Genomic DNA, 18976 nt, shown 5'->3' with positions numbered 1-18976 from the left:
GTACAAAAATGCCAACACCACCGGAAGCCCGGTGAGCATAGTACCGTTCTGTCGAGTATAGTCTGAAATTTCTCAAGACCGTATGATGATCAGGTCTGAAGTTGGTCTCCTGAATACAGACTATACTTGCTGCGTACTCACTAATGAGCTGACATAACTCAGCAAGATGCCTGTCATAACCATTACAATTCCACTGTAATAGTGCCATAGTGTGGACTATAAAAGGAGTGTTAGGTTATGAGCGACAAAATGCTCGTAAGCCTAAACACTATCTACTTCTACATCCGAAGATGTAGAGGTCAGCGCGACATCCATCCCGTCATCAAAAGATGGCAGGGGAGCGGTCCAGAACTTCCCGACGCGTTTCGGGGGCGAGTGGGTCCCCTACGAGGAGAGCGCGCAGGTTTGGGAGCTGGAGTGCCTCCTGGCGCAGACTCATACCCCCCCAGATGGGGGGCATGACTTCCCCTTCGCAGGGGAAGTCCGAGAGCGCTCAGGACGGGCGCTCTTTTTCCCCTTTTTCTTTTCTAGTTTAGACGGGCTGGGAGATGGTTTCCCAGCCCTGGTTGACGATGCCGCCTCCGCCGGCTGGAGCAAGACTTTCGTCGACCTCCTAGGGAGGAAGGCTTAGTCTTCCCCCTTGCTGTGCCGGCTGGGAACTGCCAGCCTGCACAGACTTCTGGTTGGTCGAAGGTGGGGTGGTCCCCCCATTCGAGCTTTGACTATTTGCGACGGTGCTGGGAGCAGCAACAGTCGCCTTGGGCGCAGCGGTCTGGACAGGTGTCGAGGTTGTAAATGACGAACCTGGAAGACTCTGAGCTATCAAGCTATAGTCGAGTGTACGGGCAGGTGTATTCGTAGAATTAAACTTACGGCGCGCTTCCTGGTAGGAAAGACCATCCAGGGTCTTGATCTCCTGGATCTTCTTCTCACTCAGGTATGTCGGACAATTCCGATCCCGAGGAGAATGAAAACCTGAGCAGTTAGTGCACTAATATGGAGTTGTGCACTCCTCCGCGCCGTGAGCTACTCGTCCACATGTACCACATACAGCCTGATTCGGACAGCGAGATACCATATGTCCGAATCGCTGGCATCGATAGCATCGCATAGGAGGCGGGATATACGGCCTCACATCGCAACGATAAGTTGTTACCTTGACTTTCTCTGGTAACACTGACAACTTGAAAGAGACAATGAAGGCACCAGTGGCAACGTCTTCACCGTTGACCTTGCGCGTAATGTGCCGGACGTGTGTCACATCACGGTTCTTCATGTATTCCATCAACTCGTCGTCAGTGTTCAAAATAAGGTCGCGGTGAAAGATGACTCCGCGAACCAGGTTCAAGGACTTATGCTCCTCAACTTTGACGGGGATTTCGCCAAAGTGCTTGCACTTAAGCAACTGATCAGCTTGCAGTGCTGTACGAGTCTTTAGAAGCAAACTACCATTGTGCATTTTCTTAAGTTCCTCCAGTTCGCCATAGACGCCTTCGATGTGCCTACTAAACAGGATCGACTTCACCAGCTTAAAATCATGCCCATCGGTTCTGGTAGCGACCAGAAACCTAGGGAAGCTGGATCCCATTCCTTCACGCTGCGCATGTTCCCAGGGAGTTGAACCTCTCAGGGAAGCAAAAGTTAAAGACTTAGGTGGGGGACCACCTTGAGAGAGCCGACTTCGTTTGGAAGCCATGCCCGATAGCTTCCTCCCCGAATGCCACCCACTCCGATCAGGGGTCTCTGTAGCCGAACCAAGCAGCCAAGGCAATACCCACCTGGTCATAGCAGGTACTGCCCGGGGTCCGATGTTGGATGATGCCTCATACGGGATGACTGAGGCAATGAGCACTAAGACTCCCTTCCTCCAGTCACCCGCAATAGCATGTACCCCATAGCGTGTACAGAGCACTAAATATAAAGAAAAAAAGAAAAAAATAATTAATAATAATATGTCCTTCTGGCATTCGGCTGTGCGGGGACCTGTGTTGTTAGGCGGATACTACTGCCAAGGTACATGGCGCTCCCACCACGCAATGGTCCTGGGTGGACAGTTGCGGGCTTTTGGGCGTAATCGCACACGTAAGAGGCCCATCTCCGGGCAGCACGCACATCAAAATTTTGAAATGGTCTACATCTGACCCTCGGAAAAATAATAAAAAATAAAGAGGGGACCATGGCCACATGACCCTTTAAGTCGCCTTCTACGACAGGCAGGGATTACCTGTGAATGTACTCAATCCCTCCCATCCACAGGAGGTCCAACACATTATACCAAACCGCAAACCATGTCCGCGCCTAGGTCGCCCCTTTTAGTCGACTCATACGACAGGCAGGGGGTACCGCGGGTGTATTCTACACGTGCGTCCCCCACCCGCAGGGGGTAGTGTGTTTGGTCCACGAGAGGTATTTTATTTCCCTCAAGTCCGCCGGCAAGAACCCCCCTATCCACCACCTGGGACGCGCCACGTGGGAGTATCACCTCTCCCCCTGCTACGCCTGCGTAGCAGGTTCGTGGGGAAGTAGTGGGGACATTTTCCATCCAAAATACCACCACCATCAATGAAAAAAAAATCCATCACGGAAATGCAAAGTCTGCACTGCCCGTGGGTTGCAGAAGGAATCATCTTTTGAATGCCATAAATGGAAGGTGGCCCTACATGTGGAAAACTGTTTTAGGGTATTTCATACAGCTAAGGACTTCTCAAAGTAAACCTGAGACCAGGGTACACATTTCCTGTTGTTATTTTGTTGTAAATATTAAGTGTTTCAATTCACTGTATATAGCTGCTGGAATTGAATTTTTAAAATGGTATTCTATGTCACATATTTATTCCAACAAATGGTACTTGAATGGGATAATCAGAAGGTACCTTACTCACATTCAAAGCTAATCCTACCATTCTATGAAGTCATTTTATATCTGCTTTCCCATTATATTTTACCATTTCAGATCTAATTTCATCTATTTCTGCTGCTTTATGACAATGTACTTTATTTTCAATCCTTTTCACTTCTTCAAGTGTAATTTCACTGCCTTTATTGTTCTACTCCACACGAAGTCCATTGTTCAAGACTTCAACAGAAAGATTTCCTTTTATGTTAAGAAGAATATCAAAATATTCCTTTTCTCTCTCATTCCCCAGGATATACAACGAATTCACCAGATTTTCTCAAAGCATTAATCATTTCCTTTTTCCTCCCTTTCTAAAATGCTTGATGGAAGCCACTCTTCTCTTGTTTATTATTATTATTATTATTATTATTATTATTATTATTATTATTATTATTATTACAGACATTATCACTGCCAACCTCAAATACAGTTCATAAAATCTCGACTATGCAAAGTCTACTTCAGCCGAAGTCATTTTGGAGAGAGTAGTGTCTATGAAACAGACTTGGAGAAAAGTTTGACTTTCCTATCAAAGTCGACTTTTTAAAGTATCTGCTCAAAGTCTTGCTCTTGAATTCAACACATTCATGGCATTTGTAGATCTAGAAAGAGCATTTGATTACAGTGACTGGAGATTCCAAAGGTCTTAGGAAAGGAAGAAGTGCTATCTACAATCTGTACAAAAATCAAACTGCAGAGTTAGGAATCAAGGTCTATGAAAAATAATGAACTATCCAGAAAGGAGTGAGGCAGAGCTGCACTTTGATCCCCCCTCCTTTCCAAAGTTTATACAGAACTTAGTAAACAAATTCAAAGGAAGACGACATGGATTATAAAGGGCTAGCTTGGTTAAGAACAGCAACCAGCAACAAACTGGACTGGAGCATGATACGAATGAGAAATGGCAGACAGACAGAGAGGGTATAAAATGGAGAGGAACCGTGTTTCCCCTGATGATGATGATGCTTGTTGTTTAAAGAGGCCTAACATCGCGGTCATCGGCCCTGTTTCCCCTGACCAGCTGCATAAGGAAACAGAGAAAGGAATTAAATACAAATAAATTAGGTTCTAGAATCTTAGATCAGATACTTCCATATGAATACAATATATATTACTTCAAAATACATGATCGCAGTGGGTAGAGGTCAGCAGTGGATCAAGTACAGTCATCACATGAGTCTTGCATTACTGACATAACAAGAATAATTTGTGACTTGCACTTAACATTACAATATAACTTACACTTTGCTAAACAAAAATAGATAAAAGGAACAAGAAAAGGAACACACACAATGGCAGGTCAGTGTGGGAAGAGGGAACAACAAAGAGGATATAAGAAAAAATATGAAAACACAAAACGACAAGGACAATCTCTACATGCTCTTATACTGCCATACACAAACACATTGGCTCTTTCATTATGAATACCAGATCTTCCACATTCATCTCTTCTCAGCACCCGACGAGCTCGTTTCTGCTTCCCAGCTTCATCAGAACGATGGGCATCAACATTCACTGCAGGGCCATCTTGACAGATCTTCAGTCTTGATGTGGGATAAGTGTAGGATAAGAAGAAAGCCACATAGGTAGAGAAACATAAGCAATCACAGGACAAACACAAAAGGAAAAAAAGGATCCCAACAGGATAATATCAGTATTGGAAAGGAACAAACAAGTGTCCAATCAAGTCATGACTTGACTTTCCAGTACCTAAACTAGATACAAATGATACAATGAACAATGCAACAAATATAAATCCACGGAATGTTAAGAGTGAAAGGAAACACTATACTACCAAGGAATGACCAACTAATAAGTATTCATAGATTTATAACACTATACTACCTGGCAACAGCACCAGACATAAACAAGCAGTAGTTTCTGTCAATGGTCAAGTAGAAATGATATTTTAAACACATGATATCAAAGTTTAAACAATGATGACCATTTAAGTTGTTACCAATGTTCTCTTAACCAGCATGCAAATTCTTGCAAGCATTATGGAAGTTAAAATGCATAAAACTATTGAGTGTTGTGTTATTTTAAACAATATTTTTTCTCTTACATATAGGCTACAAGGTGTGCGGGTTAAAGGTATAATAATATAAAATTTAATAACTTGAGAAGTAGTGGAGATATTTACTTGCAGTTTGTTTCTACAAGTAGGGTAACTCAAAATGTTTGTTTATATACCTAATAAACCTTGATATGCGCACCATTAGTGGCGCGACAGACATTTAATCGGTATTCCACTTCTCTCCAAGTGTTCTGCAGCACTGTAGGCGTAACATTTGCGATAGCTGCACGAATGCGATGACATAGATCTGGTACATCACAAACTGGTGTCTGGTACACTTGATTCTTGACAAACCCCCCCGCCCAGGAAAAAATCAAGTGGCGTAATGTCAGGGCTTCTAGGGGGCCAAGCAATTGATAGACTACCTCTCCCAATCTGGTGATCTGGGAACTCACGATTCAAGAAATACCTCACAACTTCCGCATAATGACATGGTGCACCATCTTGCTGCAAGATCACGTCACGAGGAAGTTGTGGCACAACATACTGCTCCAACATGTCTACGTAACGTGTTGCATTAACTGTACGCTCCGCAAAGAAGAATGGGCCAATAACGCTGTCCTTCAACAATCCACACCACACATTCACTTTCGGAGACTCCAACTCTATCAGTAAGTGGGGGGGTTCAGATCCCCATATGCGGCAATTGTGCTTGTTTACCGTGCCGGAAATATGGAATGTAGCCTCGTCCAAGAAACAGACCGAATCGAGGAAGGCCTCATTTCCATCAATTTTTGCCAGAATTTTCTCCGCAAATGCCTTCCATAGCGGCCTGTCCTCAGGTTTGATTTTCTGATGAAGCTGCGGTTTGTACGCCCGTAGGTGCAACCTTTTGTGGACGGCATCGTGTACTGTCCAACGAGGTAACTGTAACTGTCTACTTGCTTGTCAAATTGACTTACGAGGGCTCCACTTGAAAGACTCGCGGATTAAATTAACAGTAGCTTCTGAAACTGCGTGCTTGGTGTGGCGGCCCGACATCGACAGCAAGGTCCTAGAGTCTCGAAGGTGCCTGTCCCATTTCATGATTGTTACATAAGTGGGAACATCATCAGTTGGTAACGGTCCATACTCAGGCCGAAATCTACGTTGTGGACTAATACTACGGATTTAACTCCACAAGCGAAAGCACACAGAACACCTTCTGCTGTGGAGTCCACATGGTTACTGGCGCGCTTCTCGTGAACAATGCAGTTACGCACATGAGCATGTGGTACTACCACCACCGCAAGCGAACACAGAAAACATTGAATTACCCTAGTTGTAGAAACAAACTGCCAATAAATATCTCCATTATTTCTCAAGTTATAAAATTTTATATTATGATACCTTTAACCCGGACACCTTGTCTTAAGACTAGAATTTAACTACAGCTACCTTCGATACAAACCTTAGACATTTTGTTGATGATCTCAAAGAGAAAGTGTTGTGAAAGATGAGCTTTCCTCGCCAACTGAGCCGTTATGAGTAAAGATGAAGCTGCAAAATCTACAGCATTATGAGTTATTCCCTTCAGTAACAGCTCCAATATATGCGTAACCTGCACTTCAGAGACAGTCTTACTATGCTCCAATGCTCCCATAATTGTAGTACATGAGAAGGAAAACAATGTCGATAATGAGTTGGAATTTTTACCATGCACTTTCACAGCCAATAATGTCATTTTGCACACAAAATGAAGAAATGAATTATCACTTGCACAGTGATTAAGAAGTGCAATTTTTGAGAGTGGGACACCAGGTTTCTGTAATGGGCGCAACCAGTGCCATCTGTTTACAGGATCTTTGACATCCAACAATTGTAGAACACGTACAAACATACGTGTTTCATGGTAAGGCAAAATTAACATTAGAAGATCGTCGACATTGAACTGATGAATATGAAACCTAAAACCAGAAAGGCCCACATACTTGAAATTAGTACTTAACAATGCTTTGCATGGAACAGTCAATAAAATACATCAATGAATGCACTGGGAATAAAATGTTCATGTAAAATGCAGTTTTAAAGAAAATCTGAAATGGACAAAAAGATAAGCAGGTCGCATTATTAATAGTATTATACAGTTGTGCAAAACAGGAAACATTTCCATATGGGGTACCTACGGTAAAGTAGACACAGAGTAATCTCGCAACACACGCACAAATATGCACAAGATCAAAGCGGCACTATATCACTGAACAGTGACAAAATTCATGGATGTAGAATAAAAAGCCTCTTCAAGGCAGCGCACTCCGCACAGTGACCCATTGTACAAGCAACGCTATTTTGCCACTGATGACAAGAAACCACAGAAAGGGAAGTAGACTAATACTATACATCACTCACACATGTTGTAAGCCTAAATAATGCTGTGAGCACACAGAAGAGATGTTTACTAGCTATAGAGGTCAAAATGGACTAATGGTGAGAGTTCAGTGAGGCAAACAAGGCATGATTACTGGCACCCACTGATTCGATCATTTCATCTGCGAAATTTCTGGCAAGTTTCATATATCAAGTTCAACAGTGAGCGATGCTGTAGTGAATTGGAAACACCACAGAGTTATGATCTCACCTCAGCCAAGGAAGCCAAACAATTAACAGACGGGTTCTGCCGATGCCTTCAACGTACATGAAGGAGAACTGACAAGTTTCAATAGAAAGTGTGGCCACAAAATTTTGGCTGGCATCTAGAAGTGATGCTAGTGTTCATACCATTCATCAGGAGATGTTACACTTGAATTCCATGAGCCAAGATCGCTAAACTGAACATTTTCCATGGTTTATAGAAGTGCAAAACACGTCGAATGTGGATTCTAGAACAACGGACGAACATTGTGTGGAGCAATAAATCACATTACAAGTTGCAGTAGGTAGTACAATGGACATGCAAGGACCTGGTGAATGCTAGGTAAGAATTACTCACTAGAAAGCACTGTTCCCATAGTGAAATTTGGTGGAAGAGGTATTATGTTGTGAGCGTGTTTTCCATGGTTTGGTCTTGCTCCTCGAACCATGAATGTCAGAACCTATCAGGCAATACAACTCCACGGTATCCCCCCTGCAGCAACAACTGGGAACTGGTCCTTTCCATTTTCAACACGAAAACGCACACGTTTACAGAGCATATGCCATAACTAAGTGGCGTGTCAAAATCGGAGTAAATGAAATCCAATGCCCGACCTAAAGCTTAATCTAAACTTATGACACCCAGACCATACCACTCCAGAAATGTTCACCATGCTGCAGGAGAAATGGAAGTGAATACCTGCAGATATCTACTGAAATTTAGTGGAAAGTCTTCCTAGAGGGCAGAAGCTATAAGAGCAGCGAAGGGCAGACCGTCAAACTGCAATCCCAGTTAAGCTAGTACCTAAAGTTCTCCAGTCATTAATGAAAAGAAACCCGTATTTTTTGGAATCAAAGCCGATCCAGTAATTATTCCTCAAAAGAATTAACTGCCATCCATTTAATGAAACACATACCAAACTTCTGTCACGACACAAAGCTAACATCAGAAATAAAAAAATATGACCGATATTGTAGCTACAAATAATCATGCGCTACATGGAATTAGAGCATAAGTACACTGGCAACAAAACTTTCCTCCAGGTGGTGGCCATAACAGTGTTGGGTCAGGATTTTGTACTTAAGAAAGTGCATTAAATGAACAGATGGTTTGATCTCTATGATTTGAACAAGACACATCTCCTTTCCTGACTACTCTAGATCCCCTCCAGGGTACAATTTCCCAATATTGGTTCCATTATTTTACCCTAGGAATTTTACATATCCTATATGAAGTTTAAGCAAACAAGTATCATTTATTGTTTAATTGAAACATGCAATAAAATTCAATGTACAGTAAACTCACAATTATTCAAGAGCAAGTTATCTGATTAAGTTACATACATACATCATTATAGACCATTGTAAAAGAAGACATAGAAATTTGCAGAAAAACAAGTGCCACACCAAAAGAGAAGGAAACACCTTGGTGGAGTGACCGAGTGAAGACAGCAGTAAAAGATAGAAGTATATTGAAAAGAAAATTAGACCTTGAAAAACATAAAACAGATGACAGACGAAATTAATTTGAAATTGAACATCTAGCACAGGAATACAGGAAAAAGAAACTGGCTGTAAAAAAGACTGATCCAGGAAGAAAAAGAAGAGTGCTGGGATGACTTTACTACGGGGATGGAGGAAGACTGTCAAGAAAGTAGAAAACTACTGTACAAAATAGTAAACAGTAAAAGAAATGAATATATAAACATCCTTGCACTGGAAACAGATACGGTAGCTTAATATTTTTGCTATTTGCTTTACGTCGCACCAACACAGATAGGTCTTATTGCGACGATGGGATAGGAAAGGCCTAGGAAGTGGAAGGAAGCAGCTGTGGCCTTAATTAAGGTACAGCCCCGGCATTTGCCTGGTGTGAAAATGGGAAACCACGGAAAACCATCTTCAGGGCTGCCGACAGTGGGACTCGAACTCACTATCTCCCGATTACTGGATACTGGCCGCACTTAAGCGACTGCAGCTATCAAGCTCAGTGGTAGCTTAATATGAACAGAGGAAGGGATCAGGGATGAAATGAAGAAGTACTTCAATATATACATACATATATTATCATTAAAGACTGTTAAGCCTTACCGCGTTCAGTCTGCAAGCCTCTGTGAATTTACTATTTGCAACTAGTGCTGTGGCCTCATTTAGTTCTATACCTCTTATCTTTAAATCGTTATAAATTTAGTCTAACCAGCGTCGTCTTGGTCTCCCTCTACTTCTCTTACCCTCCATAACAGAGTCCATTATTCTCCTAGGTAAACTATCCTCCTGCATTCGCCTCATATGGCCCCACCACCGAAGCCGGTTTATGCGTACAGCTTCATCCATTGAGTTCATTCCTAACTTAGCCTTTATCTCCTCATTCTGGGTACCCTCCTGTCATTGTTCCCACCTGTTTGTACCAGCAATCATTCTCGCTATTTTCATGTCTGTTACTTCTAAGTCATGAATAAGATATCCTGAGTCCACCCAGCTTTCGCTCTCATAAAGCAAAGTTTGCCTGGAAAAAAAAAAAAGACCGATGTAAAGATAGTTTCGTCCTGGAGCTGACTTCCTTCATACAGAATACTGTTGATCGCAAATGCGAGCTCACTGCATTAGGTTTACTGCACCTTGATTCAATCTCGCTTTTTACCATCCCGGGAGAACACACATCCTAAATACCTGAAATTATCTACCTGTTCCAGCTTTGTATCACCAATCTGACATTCAATTCTGTTGAATTTCTTACCTACTGACATCAATTTAGTCTTCAAAAGCCTAATTTTCATACCATACTCATTGTACCTATTTAAAAGTTCCAAGATATTAAACTGCAGGCTTTTGGCACAATCTGCCATTAAGACCAAGTTGCTTACTACATTTCTACCTAACTGAAACCCTCCCTGCCATTTTATACCTTTCAGCAGATGATCCATGTAAACTACAAACAACAAAGGTGAAGGATTACAGCCTTGTCTAAGCCCTGTAAGTACCCTGAACCAAGAACTCATTCTACCATCAATTCTCACTGCAGCCCAATTCATTCAATCAATCAATCAATCAATCAATCAATCAATCAATCAATCAATCAATAATGATCTGCATTTAAGGCAGTCGCCCAGGTGGCAGATTCCCTATCTGTTGCTTTCCTAGCCTTTTCCTAAATGATTTCAGAGAAATTGGAAATTTATTGAACATCTCCCTTGATAAGTTATTCCAATCCCTAACTCCCCTTCCTATAAATGAATATTTGCCCCAGTTTGTCCTCTTGAATTCCAACTTTATCTTCATATTGTGATCTTTCCTATTTATAAACGCCATTCAAACTTATTCGTCTACCAATGTCATTCCACGCCATCTCTCCGCTGACAGCTCGGAACATACCACTTAGTCGAGCAGCTCTTCTTCTTTCTCTCAATTCTTCCCAACCCAAACATTGCAACATTTTTGTAACGCTACTCTTTTGTCGGAAATCACCCAGAACAAATCGAGCTGCTTTTCTTTGGATTTTTTCCAGTTCTTGAATCAGGTAATCCTGGTGAGGGTCCCATACACTGGAACCATACTCTAGTTGGGGTCTTACCACAGCCTTATATGCACTCTCCTTTACATCCTTACTACAACCCCTAAACACCCTCATAACCATGTGCAGAGATCTGTACCCTTTATTTACAATCCCATTTATGTGATTACCCCAATGAAGATCTTTCCTTAAATTAACACCTAGATACTTACAATGATCACCAAAAGGAACTTTCACCCCATCAACGCAGTAATTAAAACAGAGAGGACTTTTCCTATTTGTGAAACTCACAACCTGACTTTTAACCCCGTTTATCAACATACCATTGCCTGCTGTCCATCTCACAACATTTTCGAGGTCACGTTGCAGTTGCTCACAATCTTGTAACTTATTTATCACTCTATAGAGAATAACATCATCCGCAAAAAGCCTTACCTTCGATTCCACTCCTTTACTCATATCATTTATATATATAAGAAAACATAAAGGTCCGATAATAGTGCCTTGAGGAATTCCCCTCTTAATTATTACAGGGTCGGATAAAGCTTCACCTAATCTAATTCTCTGAGATCTATTTTCTAGAAATATAGCAACCCATTCAGTCACTCTTTTGTCTAGTCCAATTGCACTCATTTTTGCCAGCAGTCTCCCATGATCCACCCTATCAAATGCTTTAGACAGGTCAATCGCGATACAGTCCATTTGACCTCCAGAATCCAAGATATCTGCTATATCTTGCTGGAATCCTACAAGTTGAGCTTCAGTGGAATAACCTTTCCTAAAACCGAATTGCCTTCTATCGAACCAGTTATTAATTTCACAAACATGTCTAATATAATCAGAAAGAATGCTTTCCCAAAGCTTACATACAATGCATGTCAAACTTACCAGCCTGTAATTGTCAGCTTTATGTCTATCACCCTTTCCTTTTATACACAGGGGCTACTATAGCAACTCTCCATTCATCTGGTATAGCTCCTCCGACCAAACAATAATCAAATAAGTACTTCAGATATGGTACTATATCCCAACCCATTATCTTCAGTATATCCCCAGAAATCTGATCAATTACAGCTGCTTTTCTAGTTTTCAACTTTTGTATCTTATTGTAAATGTCATTGTTATCATATGTACATTTTATTACTTCTTTGGCCTTAGTCTCCTCCTCTATCTCGACATTATCCTTGTAACCAACAATCTTTACATACTGCTGACTGAATACTTCTGCCTTTTGAAGATCCTCACAAACACACTCCCCTTGTTCATTAATTATTCCTGGAATGTCCTCCTTGGAACCTGTTTCTGCCTTAAAATACCTATACATACCTTTCCATTTTTCACTAAAATTGTCAACATAAATGTCTTTGATTGATTTTAATAATCTATCCTTGTTACACAGTTTAATATATATATTTAAAATAAACAGAAAAGTTCTGTAGTACATATTTTTCCTGTTTGTTAACTAGGCTTTCTAAGTTGAGTAGTTAAGAAATATAGTTTTTATGACAGCGATAAAACCAGCTTTGCACGACAACAGAGTTCCATATCCAATGTTAAAGGTCTAGCAACCCTGCAAAAATTTATCTTTAGTCTGTATTGCCTTCAGTTTTATATCATGACAGAAACATGTTTTAACCGTAAAGAAAACTTGGAAGTTTTCGGTGGGGGGAAAAAATTGAGAAGGGAGAATAAAGCTGCTAAGCAGATTGTGGAATAAAAGTACAAGTTGCCTATAACTTAAAGAAAAGCTGCAGGATTTAGTGCAGAACAGAGATAATATAGGAGCTTCAAAACATAAAAGTTTTAAATGGACTAGAAATATAAGGAAAGTGAAACTATTCCTTGAATTTTAATTAAATTGAATTATCGATGCTTTGTGATTTTTCATGCAAGTTCTTCCCTTCATTAGCCTGAATAACCAGAAGCTCACCATACCAAATTGAAATTGTACAGCAACAAATAAAATAATGTCAGCACTGTAGAATAAATCCCCATCATCTTACTAAGCATCCTTTTTAAAGTATTTATATGACAGGAGTTATAACTTCAACAAAAACATTCTATATTAACTGATAAAGATCGGAAACAATACATATCCTCTTGATGGCACTTCCAGTAGTCGGTGAATAAATATAGAGCCATCTAAATTGAAATATCACATACAATCCCTGCTACCAGCTGAGTTACACTTTCAAGGAAGACCACTACAAGGTTAAGAGTGCAGTAACATGCATGCACAAAACATACACAATGATGATTATCATTAAAGAAAATAATCCACAAAAGGTCAATTGTTACTACTTTTAACTAAATTAAAGGATTGCACAAAGAAAGTTACTTCAACGACACAGCACATTTTTCACAATAATGTGCAAAAGAACTCTTACCTCATTATGAGCCACTCCAAGGCTTGGTGAGCACATTTTAAAAGGAAATATGGTGAGAGGAGAAAAATGAATCTCTGAATATCTTTGTCTAACTTCTTATTAGCTTCTGTAGATTCAACTGATCTTTCCAATCCTCTGGATAATGGACTAAACAAAGTATTTTCAAACTGATCAAATCTTGGATCTAATTTCTTCAATTCTTCCAGACCATTTAGACCTGGAAAACAACAATATGCAAGAGTTTCTTAAAACTAGTAATAAGTGGCAAATAAATAAAAAAATGGTAAAGACAATAATATAGAATGCGATTCGTTTTATGTAACACCAACTTCTTTCACAGTATTTGGAGACCCTAAGACGGAAAAATTTTGTCCCACAGGAGAAATTGCACATGCCAGTAAATCTACCAAATCAAGCCTGGCGAATTACAGCACCATCAAATAGAATCAGAGCGAGCCAACTACTGCTCAGAAGGCCAGTGCTCTACTGCCTGAACTACTCAGCCTGGCATGGAAAAACAGTTTGGAAGTTTCAGCATTCTAGTTCTTAATTAATAAATATATTTAAAAGGCTCAGGTGACTGACCCACACATCAACGCCCAGTCTACATGCTTGTTCCTTGAAATGGGAAATTTTAACAAAAGTACTTCTTATCGACATACACAAGGGATAAGACAGGATTTTCTGGAACATGAAATTATAAAGGGGCCGATTTTGCTTTCTACAGAATATCCATATCTCAGGAGTCGCTACAGTTGGAGTCGTGATATTCGGCATACATAAACTTTTTTTTTTAAATTATTATTATTCAGCCCTCAAAGAGGAAAATACAGGATTTCAAAATCTTAATGTTGAAACTGCTTGATAGATGTACTGATTTTAGAATACTTATGAAATGGTTCATGGTGTGGGTTACTGTAGTCACGTCCCTAGTTCGTGAACCATGGGCAACGACTGAGTGGCCTAGTAAGTGGTCCTGAGAGTTGGGATACCAGTTGGTACGGAATGGGAGTGGGCATCTCAGAATCCTTCTGAGTCATGGCCCCCTTTTGCTCAGGCGGCCAGGATTATACAATCCACCGGAGGTCCTTAACCTGTTACAGGAGAGATCCTCACTTGGACTATGTGGAAGTAGGGTAGCATCCAGCTTCACGAATTTACCGAACTCAGAATAAGCAAGCCTCGTACCTGTGGGAGTAACGGAGTCCCACTCCCATTTGACAGGTGAGGGACTTCTTGGAAACAACTTGGGGAATGAAATGGAATTTGATGGGGAGCTATCAATATTAATAGGGCTTATGGAAGAAATTTGAGAAGTTTGAGTTAACGCAAGAAAGAATTGAAAAGTCTCGTCCCCTCTTTTCAATTCTTTCTTGCGTTAACTCAAACTTTCTTTTCTCCAGGTTCATTTGGTTCCTATTGAATTGGGATTGCTCCTTTGTAACACAGCAAGATTTCAATCTACCATAAGATATGTCCAACAGTTTTGTCAACATTTAACCTCTGTTGTGGATTTATTGGACAAAATAATTCCCTCTGCACCAATGTTGAACTTCATATCTTCTAGAACTTAACAGAAACATTGGACATTGTTTAAAATCTGACATAAACCAATTTTTAAATGTGCAACCTTGGACTATTCGTCAACTAGAGACTATTTTATTCAATTTTGAGATAATTGTTGTTTAATATTGTAATTTTACGAGACATACCAAAAGTGTTTATTTGTCACTGTTCAACATAACTTTGCTACATCTACAACTGTTCATATTTTCACCATTTTATATGTATATCATTCCACCACATCCCCAGTCCATTCTTTCATCTCTCATCTCACCGCATAACTCTGTTTTAGGACTATGGTATACACTTATGTATCTTGGTTAGGCTGATGATGGTCTGTATAGGACCGAAACTAGTACTTTGTAATAGCACATTGTAATGTTTTTGTAAACGTCGCATGATTGTCAAGTATTCAGAAGGTTGATTAAAAATTTTGTATTTATTTTATGTGTGGGAAACTTCCCCTAAAGGCGGATGAACCACACATGGTCAACAGCATAGAAAGGCCTCAAAGCGGACCAGTTGTTCGGACAGTGTGGCTGGAATGGCGGGTGGAGGCTGCAGTGATTAGGATCCCTCAATTGTCTTACATCTGCTAGCCACTGAACATATTTCCTAGTCATCAAGTACAGTGCGTTTGTTTGTTGATGTGCAGCGACAGTCTCACTCTAAAAGAATCTATGCGCAGCAGTCTTTCAACAACGTATGACTTCTTCCAAAAAGTCCTGAGGCGATCAAGAAGTTACAAAAGGGGCAGGATTGAGATGTCTGGAAGCCTCTAGTGATAACTTGGCACATAGGCGATAGATGTGTGATTGATCGTCTTGTTTAAGGCTGTGGCTGTAGAGCAACTTCATTGCTGCATCTACGTCTGAGCAGTCCTATTTAGAGTCCAATCTGCTCACCTCAAATGGGGAAGGGGCTAGAAAAGGTGCCCTAAACATAGTCAGCAACAAATATTACTGATCGGACCGCCGCATCCGATGGTATCACTTTTATGTGGTCAAACAAATTTCATATCAATGCCCGTGTGAAGCAAGGCTGTGTGATTATATTTCGCAACATGAAATGTAAGAACACTCAATGATGACCCCGCAGCTGACAGACCCAAAAGGAGAGGATTAAGATATAACATCAACAGAGCAGCATTCCAGGAAACCCGTCTTGCTGTTTAAGGTCAGTTGAACGAACGATGTGCAGATTACAGCTTCTTTTGGAAGGGGAAAGCTACCAGTAAGCACCGATTACACGGAGTAGGCTTTGCTATCAAGAATAATCTTTTCAAGGAATTGTCAGAACTTCCCATTGGACATAATGAACACCTTATGACATTAAGACTTCGGTTAAAAGACAATCAACATGCCACGGTGATCAGCGCAAATGCCCCCACACTAGATTCTGATGATGACATCAAAGAATCATTTTAGTCAGATCTGGATGGCATCCTGTTAAACCACAGAGACTTACAATAATTGAAAATCTTCCACCTTTTTGAAACTTTTTATTTGCTTTTTAGCAAATTAATTAATTATAAACAGTACATGTTTCGTTCTCATTTAAGAACATCTTCAGCTGTTGTTTAGCTTAGGTGAATCATTGAGTTTTTGAGTACATTATTTTCAGGTACCTTGTTCCTCTTAAAAACTATTTGAATATAAATTAAATTAAAATGAAATTAAAACAATGTGGTGGTTAATGGGTTGGTAAAATGAGACAGGATGAATACATAGTTGGCCTACTTAAAAAACAATATCTATACATTTGAATAGTTGTTGTTAAAAGTTTCAAACTCTGTTACACTAAATATCTGTTTGTCTACCAGTTAAAAGGTCTTTTAAATTGTATGACTCCTTAACACCTTTATAAATATTGTTGAATGTTCACTTCTTTCACTCCTTCCAGGTTGGCTGTTATTTATTTTGAGCTTACTTAACGTATCTTAAATTGAGTTTAATGCGGAACTTTGAAGCTGATTGCCATTCACTAATTGAGAAGGGAGCTTCGTCTCAATTTCTGAAATGAAATGAGGAAAATAGGGATTTGCTTTTATAATGAAAACATATGTCTTTACAAAGTAACTTAGTGTATAAAATGGTTCCATACCTTACTGTTGTTAAACTCCAATTCTACCGTGACCCTGGAGGAGCTAAGTTTGTTGCTGCTTTACGTCTTGTATAATAGTGATGTGTGTGTTCCGATGTTTGTTCCACTTTCCGGGGAGGCAAGGCTGTGAAGAGGGGAGGAGGCGTGTCGCTTACTGTCACAGCTTTGGCTTCAGAAGAGGTGGGAGGGAGTGGATGTACGAAATGGCGGAAGCTTGTTCTTATTCATCCTTTTATTGTCTGTGTTGATTATTTTGCCTAAAGTTTCAAGATTTGATAATATTCCTTCAAATGTAGGGTTCCTATTGTCAATTATATCATTCAGGTTATTGTCCTGATTGCTTTTTTTGTTCTAAATAAATATATAGATTTTCTAATGTATTTAGAAGAGCTCCTTTGTTTATTTTACGAAATATAGTTAAATCCTGCGCTATAGTTGTGAACTGATGTCTGGTTGTACTCATGTGTTGGCCCATCGCGGAAATTTTTTTACGCCTTTCAGCAATGACATGTTCTAAGTATCTTACAGTAAAACTGCACCTTGTTTGCCCAACAAAAGTTTTTTCACATTGATGACATTTCAAATTGTAAACTCCTGACTCTGAATGGTTGTTTTTTCCTAGGGAATTAACACTATTGTAATTAAAGAATTTTGCTTTGTATTATTACTGGTTGAATATGCGATCTTATAGTTATATTTTCTGAACAAATTCGTTACTGTATATAAGTTAGGGTTGTTGAACATGAACTTGGTGTATTTATCTTTCCTTTTTATTTCGGGTGTTAGATTAGTTTGAAACTTCTGTTTGAATTTTCTGATTATTTTGTTTACCATATTTAGTTCAAATCCGTTGTATTAGGCTTATTTACGGATAAAGAGCAGTTCTTTTTCTCGTTCCGTGTGTGTAAGGTGTATATTAAATGCTCTATATACACTGACTGACAGAGCAAATGCAACACCAAGAAGGAGTGGTCAGAACTTTATGCCAATTGCAGGGTAGACTGACGTCACTGAGGTATGCTCTTGATGTGAAATACGCCGCTGTGCTGCGCACGTAGCGAACGATAAATGGGACACGGCGTTGGCGAATGGCCCACTTCGTACCATGATTTCTCAGCCGACAGTCATTGTAGAACGTGTTGTCGTGTGCCACAGGACACGTGTATAGCTAAGAATGCCAGGCCGCCGTCAACGGAGGCATTTCCAGCAGACAGACGACTTTACGAGGGGTATAGTGATCGGGCTGAGAAGGGCAGGTTGGTCGCTTCGTCAAATCGCAGCCGATACCAATAGGGATGTGTCCACAGTGCAGCGCCTGTGGCGAAGATGGTTGGCGCAGGGACATGTGGCACGTGCGAGGGGTCCAGGCGCAGCCCGAGTGACGTCAGCACGCGAGGATCGGCGCATCCGCCGCCAAGCGGTGGCAGCCCCGCACGCCACGTCAACTGCCATTCTTCAGCATGTGCAAGACACCCTGGCTGTTCCAATATCGACCAGAACAATTTCCCGTCGATTGGTTGAAGGAGGCCTGCACTCCCGGCGTCCGCTCAGAAGACTACCATTGACTCCACAGCATAGACGTGCACGCCTGGCATGGTGCCGGGCTAGAGCGACTTGGATGAGGGAATGGCGGAACGTCGTGTTCTCCAATGAGTCATGCTTCTGTTCTGTCAGTGATAGTCACCGCAGACGAGTGTGGCGTCGGCGTGGAGAAAGGTCAAATCCGGTAGTAACTGTGGAGCGCCCTACCGTTAGACAACGCGGCATCATGGTTTGGGGCGCTATTGCATATGATTCCACGTCACCTCTAGTGCGTATTCAAGGCACGTTAAATGCCCACCGCTACGTGCAGCATGTGCTGCGGCCGGTGGCACTCCCGTACCTTCAGG

General features: G+C 40.8%; 1 protein-coding gene across 1 annotated transcript in view; it reads right to left on the bottom strand.

The window, feature by feature from the left end:
- l(2)k09022 (HEAT repeat containing 1 homolog l(2)k09022) overlaps positions 1 to 18976 on the bottom strand; it is a 371041-nt gene that overhangs the window by 327893 nt on the left and 24172 nt on the right. Inside the window, exons 3-4 of the mRNA XM_067145803.2 lie at positions 13422 to 13638; positions 6364 to 6859 (exon numbers count right to left, since the gene is read on the bottom strand). Of these exons, the coding sequence (XP_067001904.2) occupies positions 6364 to 6859; positions 13422 to 13638 (713 nt within the window). The remainder of the gene's footprint in view (positions 1 to 6363; positions 6860 to 13421; positions 13639 to 18976) is intronic.

The sequence above is a fragment of the Anabrus simplex genome, chromosome 4 (assembly GCF_040414725.1).
Source record: "Anabrus simplex isolate iqAnaSimp1 chromosome 4, ASM4041472v1, whole genome shotgun sequence".
Taxonomy (NCBI): Eukaryota; Metazoa; Arthropoda; class Insecta; order Orthoptera; family Tettigoniidae; genus Anabrus; species Anabrus simplex.
Note: the sequence above shows the minus strand (reverse complement) of the source record. Positions and strands in the feature narration are given on the sequence as shown.